Source organism: Hirundo rustica, chromosome 5 (genome assembly GCF_015227805.2).
Source record: "Hirundo rustica isolate bHirRus1 chromosome 5, bHirRus1.pri.v3, whole genome shotgun sequence".
Lineage (NCBI taxonomy): Eukaryota > Metazoa > Chordata > Aves > Passeriformes > Hirundinidae > Hirundo > Hirundo rustica.
Window position 1 is genome coordinate 38,871,684 of NC_053454.1, and position 21,106 is coordinate 38,892,789.

The window sequence follows — 21,106 nt, forward strand, 5'->3', positions numbered from 1 at the left end:
ACAGCAGACTTGCAAAGTAAGCAACCAAGGCAGCCCCCTGAGCAACAAGTCTGGTTCTCAAGCATCAGGGAGACAGCATGTTTTGATTAAATACATCCAAGAACTAACTCCAAGGCAGCGAGAAGCTGCTCAGGCATCTTACTGTTGGGAAAATCAGGGATGCTAACAGCACTGCTGTGTAATGAAAAGAGAGAAAGAAGGAAAGATGTTTAAGGTACTGCAGTGACACCAAAACCAAGAAAGCTGCAGGAAAGTCTTATCTTCACTAGTTCATCTGCTCACAGAGCTCCCTTTGAATCTATGGAGCAACACAGCAATGCCTTATGAGCCCATCACAGCTTCCATTTCTATGTGGGCTGATGCTGACATTTCAGCAGGCAATTCTCAGGATCCATTAAAGGCTCTTGGTCAACAGCTGTCCTGTTTCACCAAAAGGAATCTGGAAAAGCAGACATACACTGCAGCACAGGTGGCCTCAGAAAACCCTAAAAAAACCGTATGCTTCTCAAACCCTTCCAACAAGATCCTACCCAGGCAGGGTAAGCTAAGCGCTGGCACGACAGGTCAGCCTGCTGGTCCATTTGCCTGCTGGTCCATCCTGCCTCCTATGATCAGGACCAGATGTTTCAGAAGGTGGAACAGCTCAGATAGTGAACAATTATGTAATTCCCCCAAAAGGGAAATTCCTTCCTGACCTCATCAATTAGCATGAAGGTTTATGTGCTTAATTTATTTTTAATCCTATTTACAGCAACTCTGGACATTGTCATTATATATATAAATGCCAAAGCCTGCTTGGAATCCGACTAAACTTTTGCCCCTAGTAATATTGTGTGGTGTATTTATGCCTAATGTCATTTAAATATCCCTTTGTTCTTGCACTATGGGAACTAGCATTGCCATTAACAACTACCTCTGTTTCCCATCCAAGAGCTCCAGCCTGCCTCACACCATAAATTTCCATGCCACACTATGACCTGTGACAGGACAGGAGCACAATCTGAGGATCTTTAAGGCAACAACTGAGCAACTTTCATCAGATGTCTAGCAACATTTCTTTAAGCTGTATTTATGGGATCTGCAGGGAAGTTAGCAGCTACACCATGATTTCAGCAGGCCCTACCCTCTTCTAGATCTTGCAAGCTCTCTTCTATGATGTTTCCCACTCCAGGGCTGCCACCCTTATAAGCAAGATGCTATGCTCTATGTTGTGCACTTTGAGCTCTCTCCCCATCAAGATTCTGATAAATTTACTTAGAACAGACAACAAGCATACCATGCTCAGCTTTTTAGGGGCTGTACAGGAACCTCTCCGAGCAAAGAACTGCCCTCTCATCTCCACACCTGAATGAACAACAACAGGGCACAACCATGCAACACCAATCCCATTTTGTTCTTGGCTGATGTTCTTCTGGGCTGCAGGTTCCCCTGCGCAATAACTTTAGCCTATTTTGCTACTTTTGTTCATTATGGACGAACACATGGCACATTCATCATGATTATTATGCCAAGTACTTATTAAAGCTCCAGTGCTCTCTGCTGCTTAATGTATACCACATGCATCAAGGTATAAAGCCACACCTTCATTCAATAAAAGCTCAGCGGGAAAAAAAAAAATTTATATGCAAGCAGCAGACAAGAAAAAGAGACTCTTAAAGCACATTTGACGTTCTGGATCCGCCCGTCTCCCCGAAACACAGTCCTGCTTTCCATCATTAAGTGGGCTGCATTTTCTTCTCCAAGCCTCTGAAGCTAAAACTTTAGGCTCCACAGGTTCTCGGTCTGAAAGTCTTCAGGAAAGAGCAAAAGGCTGGTATCTCACGGGAAGATGGCCTCCCAAGGAGATGACAGAGTTTTTACAGCATCTGTGAGAAATACCACACAGTCATCACTGTTTTACCACAAATGTTGTGATTACGGGCTTGGAATTGGTGAGTTATGGTAAGAGAATACTTCTTTGCCTCAACCAAAATGAAAATTACACCACTTCATCTCTCTTTGGAACAACCTTCAGGCAAGCAAGAGGGTGAGAGAAAAAGCCTGTTCCAGCTTATGGTCCAGAAACAAAGGGAGTTCTTTAATGATTAAAATTGCACTAACAGAACTGGTAACATGCACCACTTTGTCAACAGTTACCTCATTAAATAATTCAAACACATTCAACTTTTTTCTCTATTAGAGACTGATTAGTCAATAAAGTGATAGGTCTCATAATGGCAGTAAAATTGTCCTCTCGTGTATTTCTCAAGGACCTCTCCATGCTGTTTAATTACTAAGAGTGGTCTTAGAAACTCTGTTTCAGAGCAAGGATTTGTGTTTTTCCAAGAGGCTATAAACATTTTCCTGTTCTTCTGCCTCACATGTGTAAAGACGATACACTGAGCTGGGTACTTGTACAATGCTCTTAGGCAATGCTCAAAGAGTGGTCCAAGCCACAAGGTTCAGAGCACTGCCATACCAGCACCGCCAGGACCTCTGATCAGCCAGCGCGTGGTTTGCCTTTGGCATTCCAGAATGTGCTGAGGTTGAAAGGGAAGACAATAATGATACAGAACAATTCTCCCATCAGCAGTGGCAAAAGTAATCTCAGAGGCACGGAGTGCAATGCTTTCACCACTTTGGGGTCATTACTATGAAGTCAAAAAGTGATATTTTCTGTTTGTCACACACAGAAACAGACTTTGGGCAAGGAGACTTTTTTAAACGGACTCAACTAAGGTATTTTTGGCTGCTAGAATTCTCAATCTGTTGTGATAAAATTTGTTTTAAATTAATGTACAATACAAGCAGTACATACTTTGCCTAAGAAAAAAACCCGCTGGCCACTTACAGATCATGTGAACTCAGTTATTTAGCTGAGCTAAAACCATCAATTATTCCAAGCCTTATCTGACTGTAGATTCAGATCTGTTTAACAACAGCACTGCCACATATCAAAACGCGTGACAACCCACAGCTCTTTACTAAAGCAAGGAAAAGTTCCTGCAAACAATGGCTGCTGCCAGTTAATAACACGGCCTTGAAGAAAAGAGGCAAGAGTGAAAAACCTGTACCTCTGCCTCTATCCTTCTGACCCTTCCCTGCAAAGAAAAAGCAACTCTTCCTCTTATGTCAGTCCACCCTTCCTTCCATATTACAGCAGAAAGAAATGGGTTGCATTCAACTATCTCTCCCTGATGTCCACCAACCAAAGCTATGGAAGATGATAATCTTACTTTTTTTTCCCCCTGCAAGGTTTTCATCAGCCAGTAAAAGTTCTGGTCTGTTCTTTCAACCAGTGTCACAGAACCTGGCCCTGTACTGCTTACCACCATGATCCAAGCAACAGCAAAATTGTCACTCAAACATACCTAGTGCTCAGTGCTGGGTAAAGTTCACAGCAGCTGTCTGAGTCCCAGAAAGACATCTGAGAGAAGCGCCATAAATAACAACATCACATGGAGTCTCCCATTGCACAACCCACATACATCTTTCCTGCTCAGGAATTTACGCCTCGCACCCTACGTTGTCAGTCAAGAGCATATTAAAAACCATGTTTCCAAGATGATCCAGAGGGTATTTTGGAAAGTAACACAGCCCTCCTGTTGGCTGGGTCTTTTCAAAATACCTGTTCTACTCCATTATGAAAATGACAAATGTTGCTATTATCTCATCAAAACCATGTTCTTTCTCAGGAGCAAGATGTGAATCCATTTGTGCATTTTATACATCAAGGAAGTCCAAAACCAGTTCCAGCAAGTCTGACAGCATGGCAGAAACTGAAGGGGACTACTCCTTCGCAGACTCAGGATCTAAGTTCTTCTTCAGATATGCAAATGTAAAGTATTTTCCTGGACTACAGTTTCAGTAAATCCCAAATCTGAACAGCCCCTTTTCAAGATTAACTCATTTTACTGCTAGATTAAAATTAAACCAAATTCTCTTAAAACACCTCATTCCTAGGCATCTCTAAGGAGAGAATCACTTTTCAAACCAATGCCTCGATATAATTGAGAAAGAAGATAAACAGCTATTTTATAAAAATGAGATTTTTTTTTTTTCCTGGAGTTTTGCCACAAATTGCCTTTGAGGGCTTGGTTCAGAAATTTCAAAGTTAGTTTATTGTTTTTCATATTGAGAGCTAATTCCTTTTAGCAATTCTGTTAATCTTGGAGTTTAAAGTTATTTTTATTAAAGTAACGCCCAGAGTTCAGATATTCCATAAAAAGATCAGGAATTATTTTTATTAAAGTAACACCCAAAGCTTAGACATTCCTTGCAAAAATAAGGCAAAGCACCTTCATTCTTAAAAAGGTTCTTAGTCTTTTCAACACAAACACAGATTTCACAGAGACAGCTGAGCACTGCGAAGTTTTATCAGCCATTTTTTTATCAGAGACTTGGGGAAAAAGTAACTAAGGCAGGATTTTTCTGCCTTAAAAAATCATGACCCTTTCGCTCCTAACAGTACATGTGTCTTCTTTTTTTCTCTCTTCTGGCCCTCTGTTACAGAAGAAGTAGCATCCATTTCCACTCCCTGATGTCAGATTTCTCATGCGACATTTGTGCCGGCCCTGGGCTGTTCTGCCAGCAGTCAGCACCTCTGGTCATCCTCCATATCTCTCCCTCAGCCAGGAGGGAGTCCTCTCGACCCAGGCAATGCCAATTTCTGGTAGAGTTTGTTAGACTACAAATAACTGATCACAGCCCTCAACTCTTATGCCACAAGAGATGCGGGGCTGCAAAGTGAAGGATCTTACCTCCATTCTCGAGGGCCTGAAGCACTGAAACCTTCTGCTCCTCAGCAGCAGCTCTGCCTTAAGGACAAGATCAAGTGCTGCCCTTTGTTTGAGTGACTATGTTAATAAACAACACCCAGGTCTCTTACCATGACTAAAACAGTTTAAGTGTTTGGAGGGGAAAGGGAACGCCTTTTGATCACTAGTTCTGATCTGGAGCATAAGCAACCATGACCTACGACTCCACTTTGTCAGCAAGACTCCTCCAACTGCTGTTGCTCTTTAGTCATAACAGGCCAAAGACATCATGGATTTAATGACACGTTTTCGAACAACGTGCTGCTTCCCTGTTGAGGAAGGCATGCAATGACAATTTTCGATCTCTTTAATGACGAAATTAGGGCTAGGGCAAAATCTTTTCAATTCCTCTCAAAGAGATGTTAAGTTGCAACATCCCCACCTTTCTCCCTGCAGCGTGTATAATTTCAGCTTGCTCAACAGCAGCGGCACTCCTGAGTTCAGGAGGACTTTAAAAGGAGCGATTAAGCTCACGGAAGTAAGTTAACATGAATAAACTGCCCAGGCAACAGGGAAACATTCCAGAGCCCTGTGCTGTCACCAGGCTTTTGGCCAACGCTGCTTAATCATATGTGCAAAACATAAATTACAGAAAGATTCATCCCTGGTTAGAATATTTTCAATTAATAATTTTGCACTGCACTGAAGAAGCTTCCCTGCAAACTGTCCTCGAGACAGAAGCACTGGGATGTTATCCCAATTCTCAGAGCTTCTACTGCCATCAGCAGTACCTAGTGGTACAGCAAAGGCTTCCTCTGTTGGTCTTCTCAATGCATCAGGCAATTTTGGAAGTGAAGTTTGAGAGCAAGTTTAGGACCACTCGAGCATCACTCTGCTGAAATTCCTAAATCCTGTGGCTGGTTATAAGGCATCATGGCATCTGCTGCAGAATACGTTCTCAATCTGGGCTTGGCCTGCACGTATCAGTTCATACTATCCAGACATGTAACACTGGACTGAAACTCAAAATGCTTGTGGCCCAGGGGAGGATATTTTCACTACAGGGCTCTCAGAGTTTACAACATCTTCTTTAAACACAGACATACTCATGGCTTAAATATTTAAGACCCTCTTGAGCCTTGTTACAGAATTTATACAGCTCTATCTGAAAACCTTTGATCTTCTGTGCAGCGCTGAGTAAAAACCCTAGCCAGCCACATTTTGCGTTACGAGGAGAGAGATGACTTTTCCACCAGTTAACAGAAGACTATAGTTTTCACATAAGATTATAGAGTCAGGGTTGTACTGCCATCTGAAGACTGCATTTACAAAGATCTGACATTCAGCAGCCCACATGGAGACAACAGAGTGGTCAGATTCTCAAAAACTTTGGAGTTACAATTGAGAGCAACTTGTTAATGATTGTCTGCAGTATCTTACAGATGTAAAGTTTTGACTCCTTAGAAAACCTTCCCTCACATGCTTCACATGATCAGACACAAGTAAATCTACACATCATAACAGCTTTTTAAAGAGTATTGGGTAAGCTAGAAACAGTTCCCCCTGTACAGCATTCTTAAAAATAAATGTAACTGAAGATAACTTTGGCCCAATTTTTGTTAGGTCATGAACTTTCCCCATCTGAGACATCCAAAATTCTGTATGAACAAAGTTCCATGAGAGTTTGAGAATCTGTTCCCGTGCATGCCTATAAGCCTGACTACTAAAAATGGATGCAAAAAAAAAAAAGAAATTCTATTGTCTCTCTACCTTATCAGCCTTTGCTTTTAGAATCATTAAGTAACAGGTAAAAATCAGTGCAGATATTTGAGGTAAAATTTCAAAAGCTGACTACACCTTCTGTCCAAGACATTCTTGTACTGTACAGATGAAAACATAAAGCCCCCCTGCAGAGCAGGATATCGTTTCACTGGAACAGAACTTCCGTGGCTGCACTTGCCAGGAAAACAAAATACGACCTGCCCTTCGCTCACGGCTCAAGCAGCATACTTCGAACACCCCAGGACATGCAAAAGGCAAGGGCGATGGAAAACTTTTCGCTTTTGGTACTTCTCCTTACAAGCTTTTTGTTCTGGATAAGTAAGTTTGAGATGCTCGTACCCGTGCCCCAGGTCCATGAATACGAACGAAGCCGCACGCTGCTCCAGATTTCTAAGCCTTTCACGGCGCTTTCAGCTGAGCTGAGAGGCAAACCGTGAAATTACTATCTGCAGCCCGAAAGACGGCTGCGCTGGGTAAGCGGCAAGGCGCGCGTTCATTCTGCCACGGTGCTGCATTGAAGCGAGCGGAGCCGCACCGGGCGGCTGCGGCGGGCAGCGGCGCCGGCGGAGATGTGCCACCGGAAAGGCTCCGTTCCCTGCCTGCCCGCCCGGCTGGGCACGGCCGGTGGGGAGGGAGGGCTCAGCTGTCCGGACGGCCACGAGCCCCCGTGCCGGGACATCGCTGCGGCGCCCGCGGCGCGACCCCGGCCACGGGACACGCGGGGAGCGCTCCCGCGGAGGACGGAGCGGATAGCCCGCCCGGCCCGGCGGCGGCACGCAGCCCTCCCGCGGGAATGCAGCCGGACCCGAACATCCCATTCCCGCCCCCGACCGCGCTTTCTCCTCGGGCGGCCCCTTCCCGCCTCGCCACGGCCCCCGGCGAGGCGCCCCCTGCCCTGCCCTGCCCTGGGCGCGGACGGGCCGCGGGGGGCGGCGGGGGCTCGGGCGGCGCGGCCCCACTCACCGCCCGGCGGGCGCCTCCGGCCTCCGAGCAGCTGCGGCGGCGGCAGCGGGAGCCGGCGCGTCCCGGAGACGGAAGCGCGGGAGGAAGTGAGGTCGAGCGAAGGGAAAACAACGCCGTTTCCGGGGGGCGAAGGGCGGGGATGCTGCCCGGGGGTTTCCCCCGCGCCCGGGGAGCTCTGCCGGGCGTGGATGTCTGTGCCTCGTACACCCCGCCGAGTGACGGGGACGCCTTGCGGAGCGGGGTTATCAGACGGGCAGAGTAACGTGGGAAAGGACACGGCACCGGCAGCCCCGGGGCTCCGCGCCCCCCCCCGAGGAGTGACCCCGCGGTTTTCCGCGGTTACACGCGAGGAAGCTGTCACAGGGGGCCACCCTTCACCCAAAGGAACCTTTTCAAGGGGCAAACCCCCTGAGCCTTCTGCCACTCTCAGTTCGGCCCAGGTAACGTTTTACAGTCCCTACAGACACTAAATTACAGATCATTTCAATATAATAAAATTTGGTGCTAAAAGCCAAGTTTCTTAATAGCCAAATGTAACCGCAGTGGTATTCACCACTGCTCCAAGACTTAATATATTTCAGTGCATAACAGGTGAAAACCTCTGGACATAAACTCCCAGCACTGTGCTGGTTGTTCATCACTTGGCCAACTGAAGTTGTGTAACCTTAGGAATTACAGCATGATATGTCTTCAAGTAGTTTTCATGATTAGTTGCTTTTATTAAAAAATAATTTCTGCAGAATCCTTTCAATTGACTGATTTTGAGATTCACCTAGAAAGAAAAAATAACTGCAGTGTGAAGTCTCTTCTGGATAAGCTGTGACCTGCTTATACAGATTTTTACATACAGACCCACTCTTTACAGCAATTCGACTAAATTAAGCTAACCACCTTTGCTATTAACATTAAAGTAGTGGCTTTAAGTGTCTTCTAGATGTGTAGTTCACTGTGTCCTTCTCAAAGTTTCTCCAGGAAAGGTTCACAGTATTGCATAAGTAACTCCCAAATAAACAGAGAACAGAACTTTTTTGCACTACCACCAGCGACACTGGGCTCTCAAAGCTGTTCACCTTCACCAGGCAGTAGGGCCACAGTGCCTTCATTCACACTTACTGACTGTATTCAGCAAATTCAACAATTCACGATCAAGGAACACAAGGGTTTCCAGGCAGATAGGTACTGCCTTGCTTTCTCTAGGGTGCTGTTGCCAGAGAAGTTAGGAGCTGATTTCCAAGGTGCCAGCAGAGAGAGAAACGATTTCAGACACTGCTAAGACTGCACTCCCCTACCCTCAGGTTCCTCTGAGCAGGGCTGCCCTGTGCTGGGTACTTTCATGCTGAATGTTCCAGTGGGCACCCACTTTACCTCACAAGGGCTCAGAGAAAAGCTACTAGGAACAAAGTTTTAGGGACAGTTCCCTTACTTTTCCCCCTTGCCTTCAGGTATGTATCAATAAAAAAACATTGAAAGTAGCTCCACACTGACTCTTAAAATCAGCACTGGATATATGTCCTGAGTTCCTACAGAACTGTGGGCTTCATTCCACTGAGAGCTGCACGCTTTCAGCCTGTTTTGGTGGCTGCTGCTGCTGCTGCTGTTCATACTTCCTTGCTGAAAAAAAGAAACACCAATCAACACCGATTATACAATTTATTCTAGATTACTATTACTATTATTACATACATGTATATATATGTATTCATAGATGTATGTATATGTATACGTATACATACATGTTTATATATACTCGTATAACTATGACAGCAATCAAGAGACAGATGTAATATCAGAGAATGTCATTTCAGCCACACAAGCGGGAAGTTTCAGTCATCATGTGGAACTTCACCTTTAGAGTGTGGCCTTGTAAATGCTGAACAGTAGAGTCATAGCAAAACGTCAGTAAATCAATGGCAGAGAACTATGATTCCATTCAGGTCCTCTGATTAAAATAAAAATAAATAAAATTAAAGGCTATGGCTTCATAAGTTCTATTACAGATGACCTGAACAACTCAATAGTCACAAGGCTGATGTCCGCATTTCTCGTCTCCTCCACAATATACAAGCCACAAGCTAACAATTACATTGACTTCAAAATTAATTTGGTTAGCAAGGCAAAGGGAGATCAAAGAGTTGTGTGCGGTCCTACAAACACCATCAGCGAATGCCAGCAGGCATTCCACCGTAGGAAGAACATCCAATTTTGTTCCTACGGAATGCAATGGCCTGGTGTAAGAATCTCTATACGATGTCTTTGCGTTCAAAAGGTAGTTTCAGATCACTAAGGGTTTTTTTTGCCATATTTCCTCTAGGCAGGCACGTAGGGCAGATGTGAAGCAAAGTCACATGTTTTTCTGAAATGGACCACTGGAATATCAGGGGCTCTTTCCTGCCTCCATCCTGACCTTCAGCAGTAAGATGGGAGCAGCAACACTTGTTGGTACAGTAAAATTCTCATTTATTTTCAATTTATGTAATTATTATGATTTATTACGATTCCACAGTCCTCTCAGCTTTTACAAATCCGTTCACTTTTTGAAAACATCCAGACCTTCCCAGCTCTTTCAAAGTGCAACATGGGATTCGGGGTTCCTTTTGACGCGCGCTTTAGGGTAACTGCACAGCCGCTCCCCCGCTCCGTACATCCACGCTCAGCAGTGCCGCGGCGCGGCTGCTGCAGAGCCGCTGCTCACCCGGTGCCCCAGGGCCGGGGGCGTTCCCACCGCACAAGGCTCGAGGCCACCCCTTTAGGAACGGCCCCCAGTCGCCCGGCGGAGCCCCCTCTTCCCTCCGACTTACCGATGGAGTACATCTCCAGCTGCTGCCGCAGGCGGATTTTCTTCATGCTGTCGTAGAAGTTGGGCTCGGGCGGCGTCTCGGCGGCCGGGGGCAGCGTGAAGATGCGCATGATCCTCCTCTTGTTCCTGCGAGGAGGAGGGGGCGCGGCGGTGAGAGGCGTCCCCTTCACGTGGGGGCCCCGCGGGAGCCCCCGCCCCGCCCGGGCCTCCTCTCACCGCCGCGCGTAGACGAGGAGGGCGAGGCTGGCCAGCACCACCAGCAGGTACACGTTGGTGGCCTCGTTCCACGCCTCGTGCACCGAGTAGTCGATGGCGCCGCCGTCGCCCAGCGCCGCCGAGGCGCCGCCGCCGCCCGCGCCGCCAGCCCCCGCCGCCGCCATGGGGAGCGCGGCCGGCAGCGCGGCCCCGGGAAGTGACGTCAGCGGGCGCGCGGCGTGGGGGCCCGCGGGGCGCCGCGAGTCGGGATGGGCGCTGGCGGCGGGCTGTGTGGGGCGGCGTTATGGCCAAAGTGTCTGGACGGTAGAAAACATGGATAGGCGGCGCGCCGGATTTGTGGGACACCACCCGGCACCTGGACTTGTGCAACTGTGAAATGAATCATAGAATCACAGGACCAATGGGGTCAGAAAAGAGCGCCTAGACCATCGAGTCCAGTCTATGACCGAACACCAACCACCTCGTCGGCCAGACCGTGGCACCTGGTGCCAAATCCAGCCTTTCCTTAAACACCTCGGGGGAGGGCGACTCCACCACCGCCCTGAGCAGCCCATTCCAGTGTCAAATCACCCCTTCTGTGAAAAAATCCTCCTAATGTCCAACCTAAACCTGTCATGGCACAACTTAAAACCAGTCCTCTTGTCCTGTCGCTTGTTGCCATGGAGAAGAGGACAACCCCCACGTGGCTACCAGCTCCGTTCAGGGAGCTGTAGAGGGAATAAGCAATGTCTCTTCCAGGCGTGTTTCTGGCTTATTGCACGCTGGGTAACAAATCCAATTTTTCTGGACTGTCCGTGAGGCGCTGGGGTGCCTTCCCACACTTTCATTTCCCCTCCAGATACCAGACCCTAGGAGAGAGGACACGCGGAGGAGGCCACTCCTCTCCCAGGGACACGGGCGCCGGAGATAGAACAAGGCTTTTGGGTTTGCTGTGCCATTGTCCAAGGGAAAGGCACAGATGGGTGTGGGGCCAGGAGAAGTGTGAATGCAGCAGCTCTAGGAGCCCGGCAGGCGTGCAGGCATCTGGCCGGGCTGGTGCTTATGCAGCGGCAGTGGAATTATGTGGAATGTCGTTCGAATGTGCGAGGTGTCGGAAAAAAGAGGTTCAGATTGTCATGAGCTCTCGCTTTTCACATAGGAACTAAATGTGACAATTTAAATTTGTCAAAATAGAACGAGTGCTTTCTGAAAGTTTTTGCACCTTTTTCACACCCACCCACGCTCCCCCCCTCCCCCTTAAAATGGGAGTTGCTGGATATTCAGGTGCTGGAATAACATAGCTTCATTGATGGTCCATATGCTCCTGATGCCAAAAAGCACAATTCTATGATTATGCTTTGACAGAGAGAGTGTTTCAAAAAAGTTTTCTGAACTGCTTAATGAGACGTAAGTAAACCAGGCTGCTCTAACACTCACGAAATCACAAAGTTTTCCCCTAATGCCTGATGTGGAGTGTTTGTGCTACATGAGAGGTTGGGTGTGCTTTTCGCCAGGGCCTTCTGCTTCTATCTGCCTCTCTCCCTGATACTTCCTTTTACCATAGCTTCCTTCAGATACTGGAACTGCTACAATTTAGACATCAGTGATATGGCCCATGTCCTTCTGCTTAGCATGTATCTGGGCTATGTGCTTGTGTTATGGTTATCCATCTTCACCCTTTATAAGACAATAAAGGGAAAAACCCCACATTTATTTACGGTGTGATTTATTTAACCTATGTCAAACATTCAGAATCATACCTCCTGTGCCCAGGAATTGCTCTGATCCCTTACTGAATGCAAGGAGTCTAGACACCTCATTTGGATGGCACTTGCTTTGCAGATGTCAAATCAGCCTGAGGAAACTCCATCCCTTGGGGAGCTGTGTTCTCACTGCAAGATGTTCCAAGTCTTTCTCTTTCCATGGTATGGAACAGATTCATTTTAAGAGGCCTTAGATCAGGACATAAAAGAATATGAGTGAAAATTACAATATCAAAAATAAAAACCTAAGGCACTGGTGTCATGAGAAAAGTTCCTTGCCCCACATTGTGTGGGAAAGGAGGATAGACAACAGTTAGACATAATTCTAGGTCATTAAATTGGGATGGCACCCATGCACAGAACTGTGGAAACCACTAAGAGAGATTAAAAAAAAAAAAAAAAAAGTCACTTATGCAACACGACAAAAGACAGTTAATTAAGCATGGTTTCAGAGGGATTTTAAGCAGTTTCTTGTGAAGTTGAGGCTTTTTGTTTGCTTTTTTAGTATTCTATTTAGTTTCTGCTAACAAGCCCGACAAGAAAGCATTGCACATCTTTGAAGAAAAGTGGAAAGAACAAATGTAAGTAATCTCAGTACTCTTTATATTGCATTACTGTCTCTAGACCTCAGCTGAGATGAGGCTCCCTTGTATGAGGAGAAGAGAAGCTGTATTTAACCTGGAACTAGAGGCACTTTTTGTATTAACCCCACAGCTTGCTCCGGACAAGCTGGGAAGGGACTGGGATGCCCCAGGACTCTGTACACAGCCTCCCATGCAGAGGAAACCAGGGCCTGCATCCACAAAGCATGACCTCAGGTCCTGGGATTTTTCTCTGCAGTCTCCAGCACACAGAAATAGAGGGCCTCACTAGCGTTGCCCAGTTCATTTGATTTAATGAAATGCTTGATTTAAGACTTTGATTATCCACCCACCCCCAACCTACAAGACAGGCAAAGACAGATTTTCTTCTTCCAGATACTCTAAATTTAGTAAATGTGAATCAGTGGATAGGATGGGGTTGGACTGAGGAGCACAACACCTGGTGCTGCCCTGAATCTGACAGCCTTCCAAACCTGAGGAAGCGAGTGATCTTCCCCTTACTTGACTGTAGAAATAGGAGTTCTGGGGGTGCAGGCCTTCTGCATGACTTCTTTGAGAAATCTGGTTCAAAACAGCAAAGTTGGCTGACTTAGGTTAGCTTGTCTGGTACACTGTTACTTCCTTTTAGAGCCTGGGCTTTTGTTTCAGTCTTAGGCTCCTAAAGCACATTCATCAGTGGGAATGCAAGCTGCTCTTGAATTTGGTCAGAGCATAGTCAGGCCTTGCAGTTTCAATTTCATGTGAGAAATTGTGTTGCCTGTCCATGTAGGTTATGTAGCATATTTATTTGTGGCTTGGATGAGGTGGGATGGGATAACCAATACTTGTGTATGCTGTTCATGCATGAGGACAGAAGTTGTTTTATATTTTCTTATACAAAAGTTGCATGTAGGGAAAGGACTGTCATTTTGTGCTGTGCCTTCATAGCATCTGACCAACAGGATCCTGGCCAATGACCAAAGCCTGTAGGCATCAGACTAATAATATGTAATAATAATAATAATATACGGCACTGGCATAAGCTAAGCGATTAATGGAGACCTAAGACAACATGATCCAATCTCAACATTACAGGCAAATAAGCCTGGGGGGTTTCAGTTTGGGTTAGACACAACACCCCACTCTCCCTCCATCCCAGGAATGAGCTCTTAGGGAGAAAATCACTTAAAAATCCCGACTTTTACAGAGACTTTGTTCATTCCCAAAGAAATCCAGCGTGTACTTGATAAAAGTGGTCACTTCAGTCTCATAGATTTATCAAGAGAATTGCTGAAAAGGGTCTTTCAGCTCTACAGGGAAAGAATTCACTTTCCAAAAGTTATTAGCATCCAGCAACTACTAGAAATTTGACTGAGAGCTACTGAATATTATCAGTTTTGAACATCCAGTTACTGCATATCCAAAATGTGAATACTGGAACCGTAAGCTTGGTCTTTTAAAAATTATGGCCAAAGGATCTGTGTGTGTGTGTCTATATATAACTATATAATTTTTAATGCATTTTGAGTTGCTCAGAGCTAAACAAAATCAAAAATTGCTGACACATAATTATCTCTGTAATGTAAATATATTTACCATTTCATACTGATAAATACTGGACTGTAGATTTCTGAACAGACTGACAATTACTGGAAATCATGTGGTCATCTCAAGTATACAGTACCTCAATTAAAATAAAACCACAAAATCCTTTTCCTTTTTAAAAAGTACCATCTAGCATATAATTTATTTTGTTGGACTCTACAAATATACACATTATATCACACTAGAAGAACTCGAGAACCACTTTTTTCTTGTTCCCAGGCTCTCTTGACTGTTGGTAAGACGTTACAGTCATAATGATAGAATCAGTTTACAGTGGCATATTCTGCCAAATAGCTCACAAATTATATTTGGCAAACAACACTGCCTCTGTTTCACAAAGATAATGATCTGATGTTTTGTTTATGTGGTAGCAAAGGAAAATATTATTTTAGAACTTGTGACAGAATTTCAAAAACTTTGTGTGGTATTCTAAACTTCTGATATATTTAAAAGTTACCACTCTATTAAATACAGAGTAACAAAGATTTTCAACAGTTCCTTCCAAAAGAAGAAAAATTCAAACAAATGTTCACTTAAATACATTGTGTCCATCTTACTTCCTCCACATTTACCCAGACCTACACAACAGGTAGTGCAGATATTCATGCACTACTTCTTACATCTGATGGTGTCAAACATACAGCTGAGTTGCCATATAGGCTGCTCACCCCTACAGGATTTAGTGTTATAGGAGTGCTTTCAGGATGGAGTCTGAAATCCATTGTGCAAAACAGGAAATGCTCCAGCAGATTTGACCCCCCAGAATAGTGCAGCCAGCAGGCAGCTTGGAGAGGAAAACAGCATAACCTTGACAGTGCTATTTGTTATTCTCCTCTTTCCAAGGAGAAAATGAAAGGAGCAGTGGGTTTGAACTGAGTCTGGGACTCTGCTCTCAGACAGGTGGTTTCCATTCTGTAACCTGTGGTACAAACCTACCCGGTAAGGGCTAAACTTTAGTGGGAAATCCACTGGGAATTTGTTTTGGCGACAGCATTGGGCCAAGGATAGAGCGCACTGTATCAGTAGTGGGCCCTGACACAGCTGACACCCGCAGCCAGACTCAGCAGGCTCAGCTCACACGCCCTAAATGTCCTGGTCTCCCACACTGCTCACACAGCAGTGTCCCAGCAGAGTTCAGTCTGGGAACTGGGTGCTATTTCTTGAATCTGGGAGACAGCTTCTGCTTTGATTCTTTGTCTAGCAGCTGGGTGGGTGAAATATGACGTGGGACTGCTGCAGGGATGGCAGAGGAGGCATTGCCCAAAAGGGATGGGTAAGGTGGCTACACTAACCTCAGCAAAAGGGTCGCCCTACCCCTTGGAAAGGGGCCAGACCCAGGGCCTTCATCTTGACAATGACAGCAAATAAAAGCCCTGGAATGACTGGGATCATATCTGCCTTGGCACTGACTACCTAGGGTAGTTTGGGGAACTCCTCTGTAGTTTTTTGAAGGAGATAAACATCAGTAGCTGTTCTCCTTGTGTGACTTGCATCCTTGTGCAGTTTCTTTGACTGGACTTTTGGGACGGAAGAACAGTAATACAATGAGAAACATGGCAATGACCATCCCCAGAGAAGCATCTTTTGTGGGAAAGGACAGGGAATGTGAGACACTTGATCTGGTCCTAAGATAAGAACCAGCAGCTGTTGCTGAGGTTATGCAGAACTGTGGCAGCGGTCTTAGCAGGGGAGGTCATGTCCACTGGTGTAGAGCTGGCTGGGGAGTTGGTGAACAGAAAGGGACTTGCAGGCTCCCTGCTGTGAACAGGCCTCTTCCTGCCCTTCATCATTTGATGTTTTCCATTAGACAGACACGAGCGGCTAGTACGAGGCAGCAAAGTTCCTGAATATTTATCAAAGGCTGTGATTGGTGGTAAAGATTGAAATGCCCAGAAAAGAGAATTGGAAAGAAGGAAGACTACTGCATGTAGGGCTGTCCTGCCTCTTTTTCCCCTCTCTGTGATGCCTTGCCTCTTCCCTTTAAGGGAAAAGAAGCCGGAAATGTAGGAAGGATTGTATTCACGCAATCTTGAGATTGCGGAAGGAGCTAGCAGGGAAGAATAGGAATATGCACAGGGTACAAACATCTGATTTTACTGAAAGTCTGGAAGGAGGTGACACACAGACTTGGTTTTGGCTTCACCAGGTTGACATGGAAATGGACAGTAAAGTACATAAAGACCATGAGCAACTTAAAAGGGGAAGTGGCATGTGTGGCATTTGTGGTTAATAGGCCAGTCCCTATATCTATCTGTCTTTTTCCTTCAGACTCACTAAAGCAAACACAATGAGATCTTTAAGGGGCTTATGGAAGTCTGCTAGGAAAATACTGGCTGCAAGGCCAGAATATGTCTGGGCTTCAGAGGCAGCTGCTCATAACTACCGCTAAACTGACCTTCATGCTGCCATCTAGCGTTTCCTCACACACAGAAACAACATCCCAAAAAAGAAACTGCAGCTCCATTATGCTGTATTCAGAACAAACCTGATTTATGCCCGCTGAGATGCAACGCTGGACAACACACAAACTGAAGGAGAGGGAACGGGAAAGAGACATGGAGAAGCCACTGCTCTGGGCGAATGTTTAGGGAGACACGTTTTCTTAAAAAAAAATTGTAACTACTTCATCCAGAGAATTACCTCCATGGCAAGATAATTATTCTGAACCAGATTTTTTCCTCATTTTTTTTTCATTCTGTGAATGCCGCTTGCAAGGTGCAACAGTACACAACAGGGCAAGAATCCCAGCAGAAGCTTGTCTTTACCAAGAGAGACCAGCACAAGACTTTTGTCAGGTTTTTATCTGTCCTCACTACATTCATAAAAATCCCTCATGGGATGGTTATCTACAGCTACCAGATGATGATTTCCCTTTCAAGTGTACATGATGCCTAACAAAAGGTAACAAGTTTTTCTGGGGGAAATATGCAAAAGATTTGACTCTTGGCCCTTTAAAGTCTTTTCCCTGGCTTCAAGGAGCTGTAACAGGAGACTTTTCCAACTGTTGCACTTTGCATATTCATGCTGGAATTGTATAACTCTATCCCTAATAATAACAAGTCATGAGTTCATGGGGTAGATGATGCATTTACAGCAGAGTGTTTCTTTTCCCCATGCTTCTTTTAGGCATTTCGAGTCAAATTCTAAAACAAACCCGAAACGTCCACAATCGCTGCTCTCTTTTGGAGAACTTGATTTCTGAGCTTTGTCTCCTAACAACGTGAGCAGGAAAGATGAAGGAAGGAATGGATAAGTGAAAAATGGCAAAAGTCTAATTTAAGAAAACAGACTGCCCAGAGGGAAAGGAAAGGCATAATCAGCAGCTTTTAAAGGGCTCCTGGTGGCATTGTATGTTATGAATGAATTTACTAATTTGCATGAAATTTTTCCCATTTATAATAAAATTCTGATACCAGGATTTGAACATTATAAATATGAAATGACTGCATGGTCTCAGTGCAGTCAGAACATGGCTGATTTATGCGAAGATGAATAGCAGCACAGAAAAGAATAGAATCAAACTCTTCAAAACAGGGCAAAAAGGACAGTGTACTTCTCTGATTACCAACCATCTCTCAGGTCAAAACATGGAAGTTGTCTCTTAGACCTTTCAAAGATTTTATCCCCAGCACAGAAGGTCCTCAGGTGGACACTGGTGGAGTCCATATTTCTCATTCATATCATTCCTGGTTTTTCACCAAGAAAACTACATCCCGCATCCCAGTCCCACCAAACAGAGCCTACTGCTGTATTAAGGCATCATTGTTCTTCCTCTCCAGCTGTTGGTGCCAGGCTGTTACATCCATGCAGGTTACCTCAAGCTTTTTCCTAACGCACCAAACGAGGCTACTTTTTAGCAACTTTCTTTTATGCTTAGTGGACTTTGAATTCAGACCCAATAGAGTTGTACACTCAGAACACAGGAATTTTCTTTGCCAAAGCTTGTGTTTAATGCTCATTGCTGTGGAAGTCACATTCTCTTTCAGTTCCTTTGTCTTCCTTTCCATCAAATCATGAAGACACTAAGCAAGGATAAGTGAATGAAAAGACACATTTCAGCTCTCTTCCAAAGTGATCAGCATTTCTGTGGATTGCAGAGGAGCAAGAGACTTTCATTCGACAGCTGCATCTCTAAAGAGCACATTTGAGAATACCACAGGACAAAGGCTCGAAAACCAAGAACCTGCGTCTCTAAGCAGACTCTTAAGAATCTGCATCATCTTCTTGCTTCCAAAAGCAGCCACACACTTGCTGGTGTGGGATACAGGGCCCACAGAGCAACATCCATGTGGCTCCAAAAGCAAGCCATGCCCAAGCCAGCAGGGAGAGACTGCCACTGTGGCTCTGGCACTGCGGCCACCAAGATCTGAAGTGAAATGGGGTACTTCTTTCTGAGTGACCACTTCTTTTACTGTGTGGGAAAGCAGATGAGGGCTTTGTGGATACAGCATAGGCAAAGCCACAGCAATCAGGACAAAGCTTGTGGAGGGCTTGCCACGGTCTCTGCTCTCCAGTCCTCTGCCAACAAGTTAAGGTAGACCAGTAGTTTTTTTAGCTGTTTTTCTTTAATTTTTAAGACTTTTTTTGTGTAAATGTTGCAAAAGAAAATTTATAATTTCTTAAGGAACAAATTTCCTCTGCACCCACACAACTTCATTTCTCTCCCCTTTCCTCTTCCAGTGGTAGATTAAATATGCCAATGGAAAGCTTGCACAGCTCTTGGATCGGCGGGATTTATTTTTATTTTAAATCAAGAGGTACAAATTCAGTTCTTTTCTTAGTTTTGGGGACATAGATTTTGCCCATCAGACAATCTACATAAATAGGAAGGACATCAGTTTAAAACATCAGTATGTTGTTTGCCTCATGATTCACTATAACATTTCTCTAGTACCAGGCATGGCTGCCTCCCGAATAAGCAGAGTTAAAACCTTCCTGTAGGTGTCTAAGACCTCTTGGGCAGAGGGCCGTTCTGCCGGGTCCTTCTTCTTACATGCTGCATGGATATCAAACAGATGCAGTCGTACAATGTCACTTCCTTCAACGTGGCCCAAGAAAAAATTTGAGACATCTGGGATTTTCCAGATGTCCGTTTTTTCATCGTAGGGAGGCATGAGGTCGTCTTCAAATGGCACATCTTCTCCGTAGGGCCAACGCTGCTCAGGAGCTACAAACTCACCCCGGAGCTCCCTGTGACCACACTTCACCAGCCTGCCAGCACTCCTGTTCACAAGAGGCAAAGCGTCCAAATCGTTCACCACAACGTGAAAGTCACTCGTTAGGAGATACTGGGAGAGAACCTTGTCCAGGTCATTCGAGTCACACATCACTAAGGTGCCCAGGGGGCTGCTGTGCAGGTACCGAATGACACTCACGTAGTCTATAGCAAGCATCAGCCTGCGATGCCAGGTGTTCATGCCCTTGTACTTGGGAATGTGGAGAGTTTCATTCAGGCCTCTCAGTGAACCAAGAGGATGGTACTCGGTGAGGATTGTGAACTGCTGCTCGCAGTAGCCAAGCAGCCGGACAACATGCTTGCTCTGAAGGCCTTTCAGCATCCTCAGTCCATGGAGAAAGTCCTCCTTCAGCTCTGAGTTGGTGAGTTGTGAAAGGACCACTTTCTTTTCCTTCCACTCAGAAAGGAAGACCTGAGAACACACAAGAAACAAATAAGACACGTGGAGAGCCTTCTTCTATGAACCACTATCAGCTGCTGCTGACCTCTTCCTGTGATTAGTTAGTCACAACTGCAAATTACAGTCACCAGGCAGTCAACTTTAGGTAGAACCACGTACCTGCCACAGCAAGCCCTTTCTGACGCCACAGCTACATCATGATTTCCTAAATTTTCTTTGGAATGGACAATGCATATGAATTAGTTATTTTATATCACCCAAATAGCCAGTCTTACTCTGCCACGATTGTACCAATCCGTGATTTTGTTTGTGTAGCCGGATGTCGTTTGGTGTCAGAGAGGTGGCCCAAGTCATGCTCTCGCACCTGTTGTGTTTGCTTATCACTAGCCATATGGTCCTGGATGCCTACAGTAGCTAGCTGCTGAGAGGATAATCGTAACAGCAGCGCTGGCACTAATTAGCCAGCAAACTGTGAAAGATCTTTATCCAGAGGAGAGAAGAGAGGAAATCCAAACTCACCTTTTTCACAGCACCTTCACCGACACACTTGAGTTTCCTGACTTCCCTATTTATGGCCTCGCAGGAAAGCCACGGGGAACAATTCTTCACCGCTCCGAATTTGAAATGCCCAAAAGGGCAGAGGCCAGGCTCCGTTTCGACACGTCCCAGAGAGCTGTAAAACTTGTTGAGGTACAGGTAGAGAAAGGCATTAAGGAGCAGGACGGCCGCAAGCAGTAACGCCAGCGAGATGGATGGCACCTCTCTGGGAAGAAACTCCCTCCTAACGAAATGCGGTTTCTTCTCCATGGCCGTGCCTTCCTCATCCTCCGTGAAAGACGGAGGCTAAGCAGGACCCTCTTCCCAGCCCGAGGATGAACGCCCGTACGGCTTTTTCAGCGCCGGCTGCCCAGCCGTCCCGCGGGCACCGCGGTCCGGAGCCTGCATCCTGCGAGGAGAGGCCACGCGTGGCGGCGGGACGTGTCAAAGGCGTCCTCGCGCGTTTCCGCGCGGGCGGGCCCGGGCTGCGGGCGGCGCGGGCAGGGACGCC

General features: G+C 45.8%; 3 protein-coding genes across 8 annotated transcripts in view; all 3 read right to left on the reverse strand.

The window, feature by feature from the left end:
* The window catches only part of SLC20A2 (solute carrier family 20 member 2), a 59,131-nt gene extending 48,749 nt beyond the window's left edge, over nt 1-10,382 (reverse strand). For 3 of the 6 annotated variants that reach the window (XM_040065358.2, XM_040065356.2, XM_040065357.2), the window contains exon 1: nt 7,482-7,628. The gene's annotated coding sequence lies outside the window, so the exon portion shown is untranslated. Of the gene's footprint in view, nt 1-7,481; nt 7,636-10,279 lie in introns of those variants that run through there. The other 3 variants (XR_005701047.2, XM_058420810.1, XM_040065361.2) reach the window with 3 other exon arrangements.
* On the reverse strand, nt 8,177-10,666 carry SMIM19 (small integral membrane protein 19). The gene is made up of 3 exons (XM_040065362.2): nt 10,495-10,666; nt 10,280-10,404; nt 8,177-9,092 (listed from the first exon to the last, which is right to left on the reverse strand). The coding sequence occupies exons 1-3, from the start codon at nt 10,656-10,658 to the stop codon at nt 9,019-9,021; spliced, it is 363 nt and encodes a 120-aa protein (XP_039921296.1). The 5' UTR covers nt 10,659-10,666; the 3' UTR covers nt 8,177-9,018.
* Nucleotides 10,667-18,348: 7,682 nt separating this feature from the next.
* On the reverse strand, nt 18,349-21,045 carry POMK (protein O-mannose kinase). Its single transcript, XM_040065806.1, has 2 exons — nt 20,578-21,045; nt 18,349-20,070 (listed from the first exon to the last, which is right to left on the reverse strand). Exons 1-2 carry the CDS (start codon nt 20,863-20,865, stop codon nt 19,297-19,299), a joined length of 1,062 nt encoding a protein of 353 aa, XP_039921740.1. The 5' UTR covers nt 20,866-21,045; the 3' UTR covers nt 18,349-19,296.
* Nucleotides 21,046-21,106: the final 61 nt, after the last annotated feature.

What these genes read in the sequence shown, in the direction of transcription:
- SMIM19 (XM_040065362.2), bottom strand. Translation starts at nt 10,658, where the DNA reads ATGGCGGCGGCGGGGGCTGGCGGCGCGGGCGGCGGCGGCGCCTCGGCG. An exon ending in CTCCTCGTCTACGCGCGGCG is followed by an intron (nt 10,405 to 10,494) that starts GTGAGAGGAGGC and finishes TCCTCCTCGCAG; the next exon opens with GAACAAGAGGAGGATCATGC. An exon ending in GCTGGAGATGTACTCCATCG is followed by an intron (nt 9,093 to 10,279) that starts GTAAGTCGGAGG and finishes TCTTTTTTTCAG; the next exon opens with CAAGGAAGTATGAACAGCAG.
- POMK (XM_040065806.1), bottom strand. Translation starts at nt 20,865, where the DNA reads ATGGAGAAGAAACCGCATTTCGTTAGGAGGGAGTTTCTTCCCAGAGAG. An exon ending in GTGAAGGTGCTGTGAAAAAG is followed by an intron (nt 20,071 to 20,577) that starts GTGAGTTTGGAT and finishes GTGTGTTCTCAG; the next exon opens with GTCTTCCTTTCTGAGTGGAA.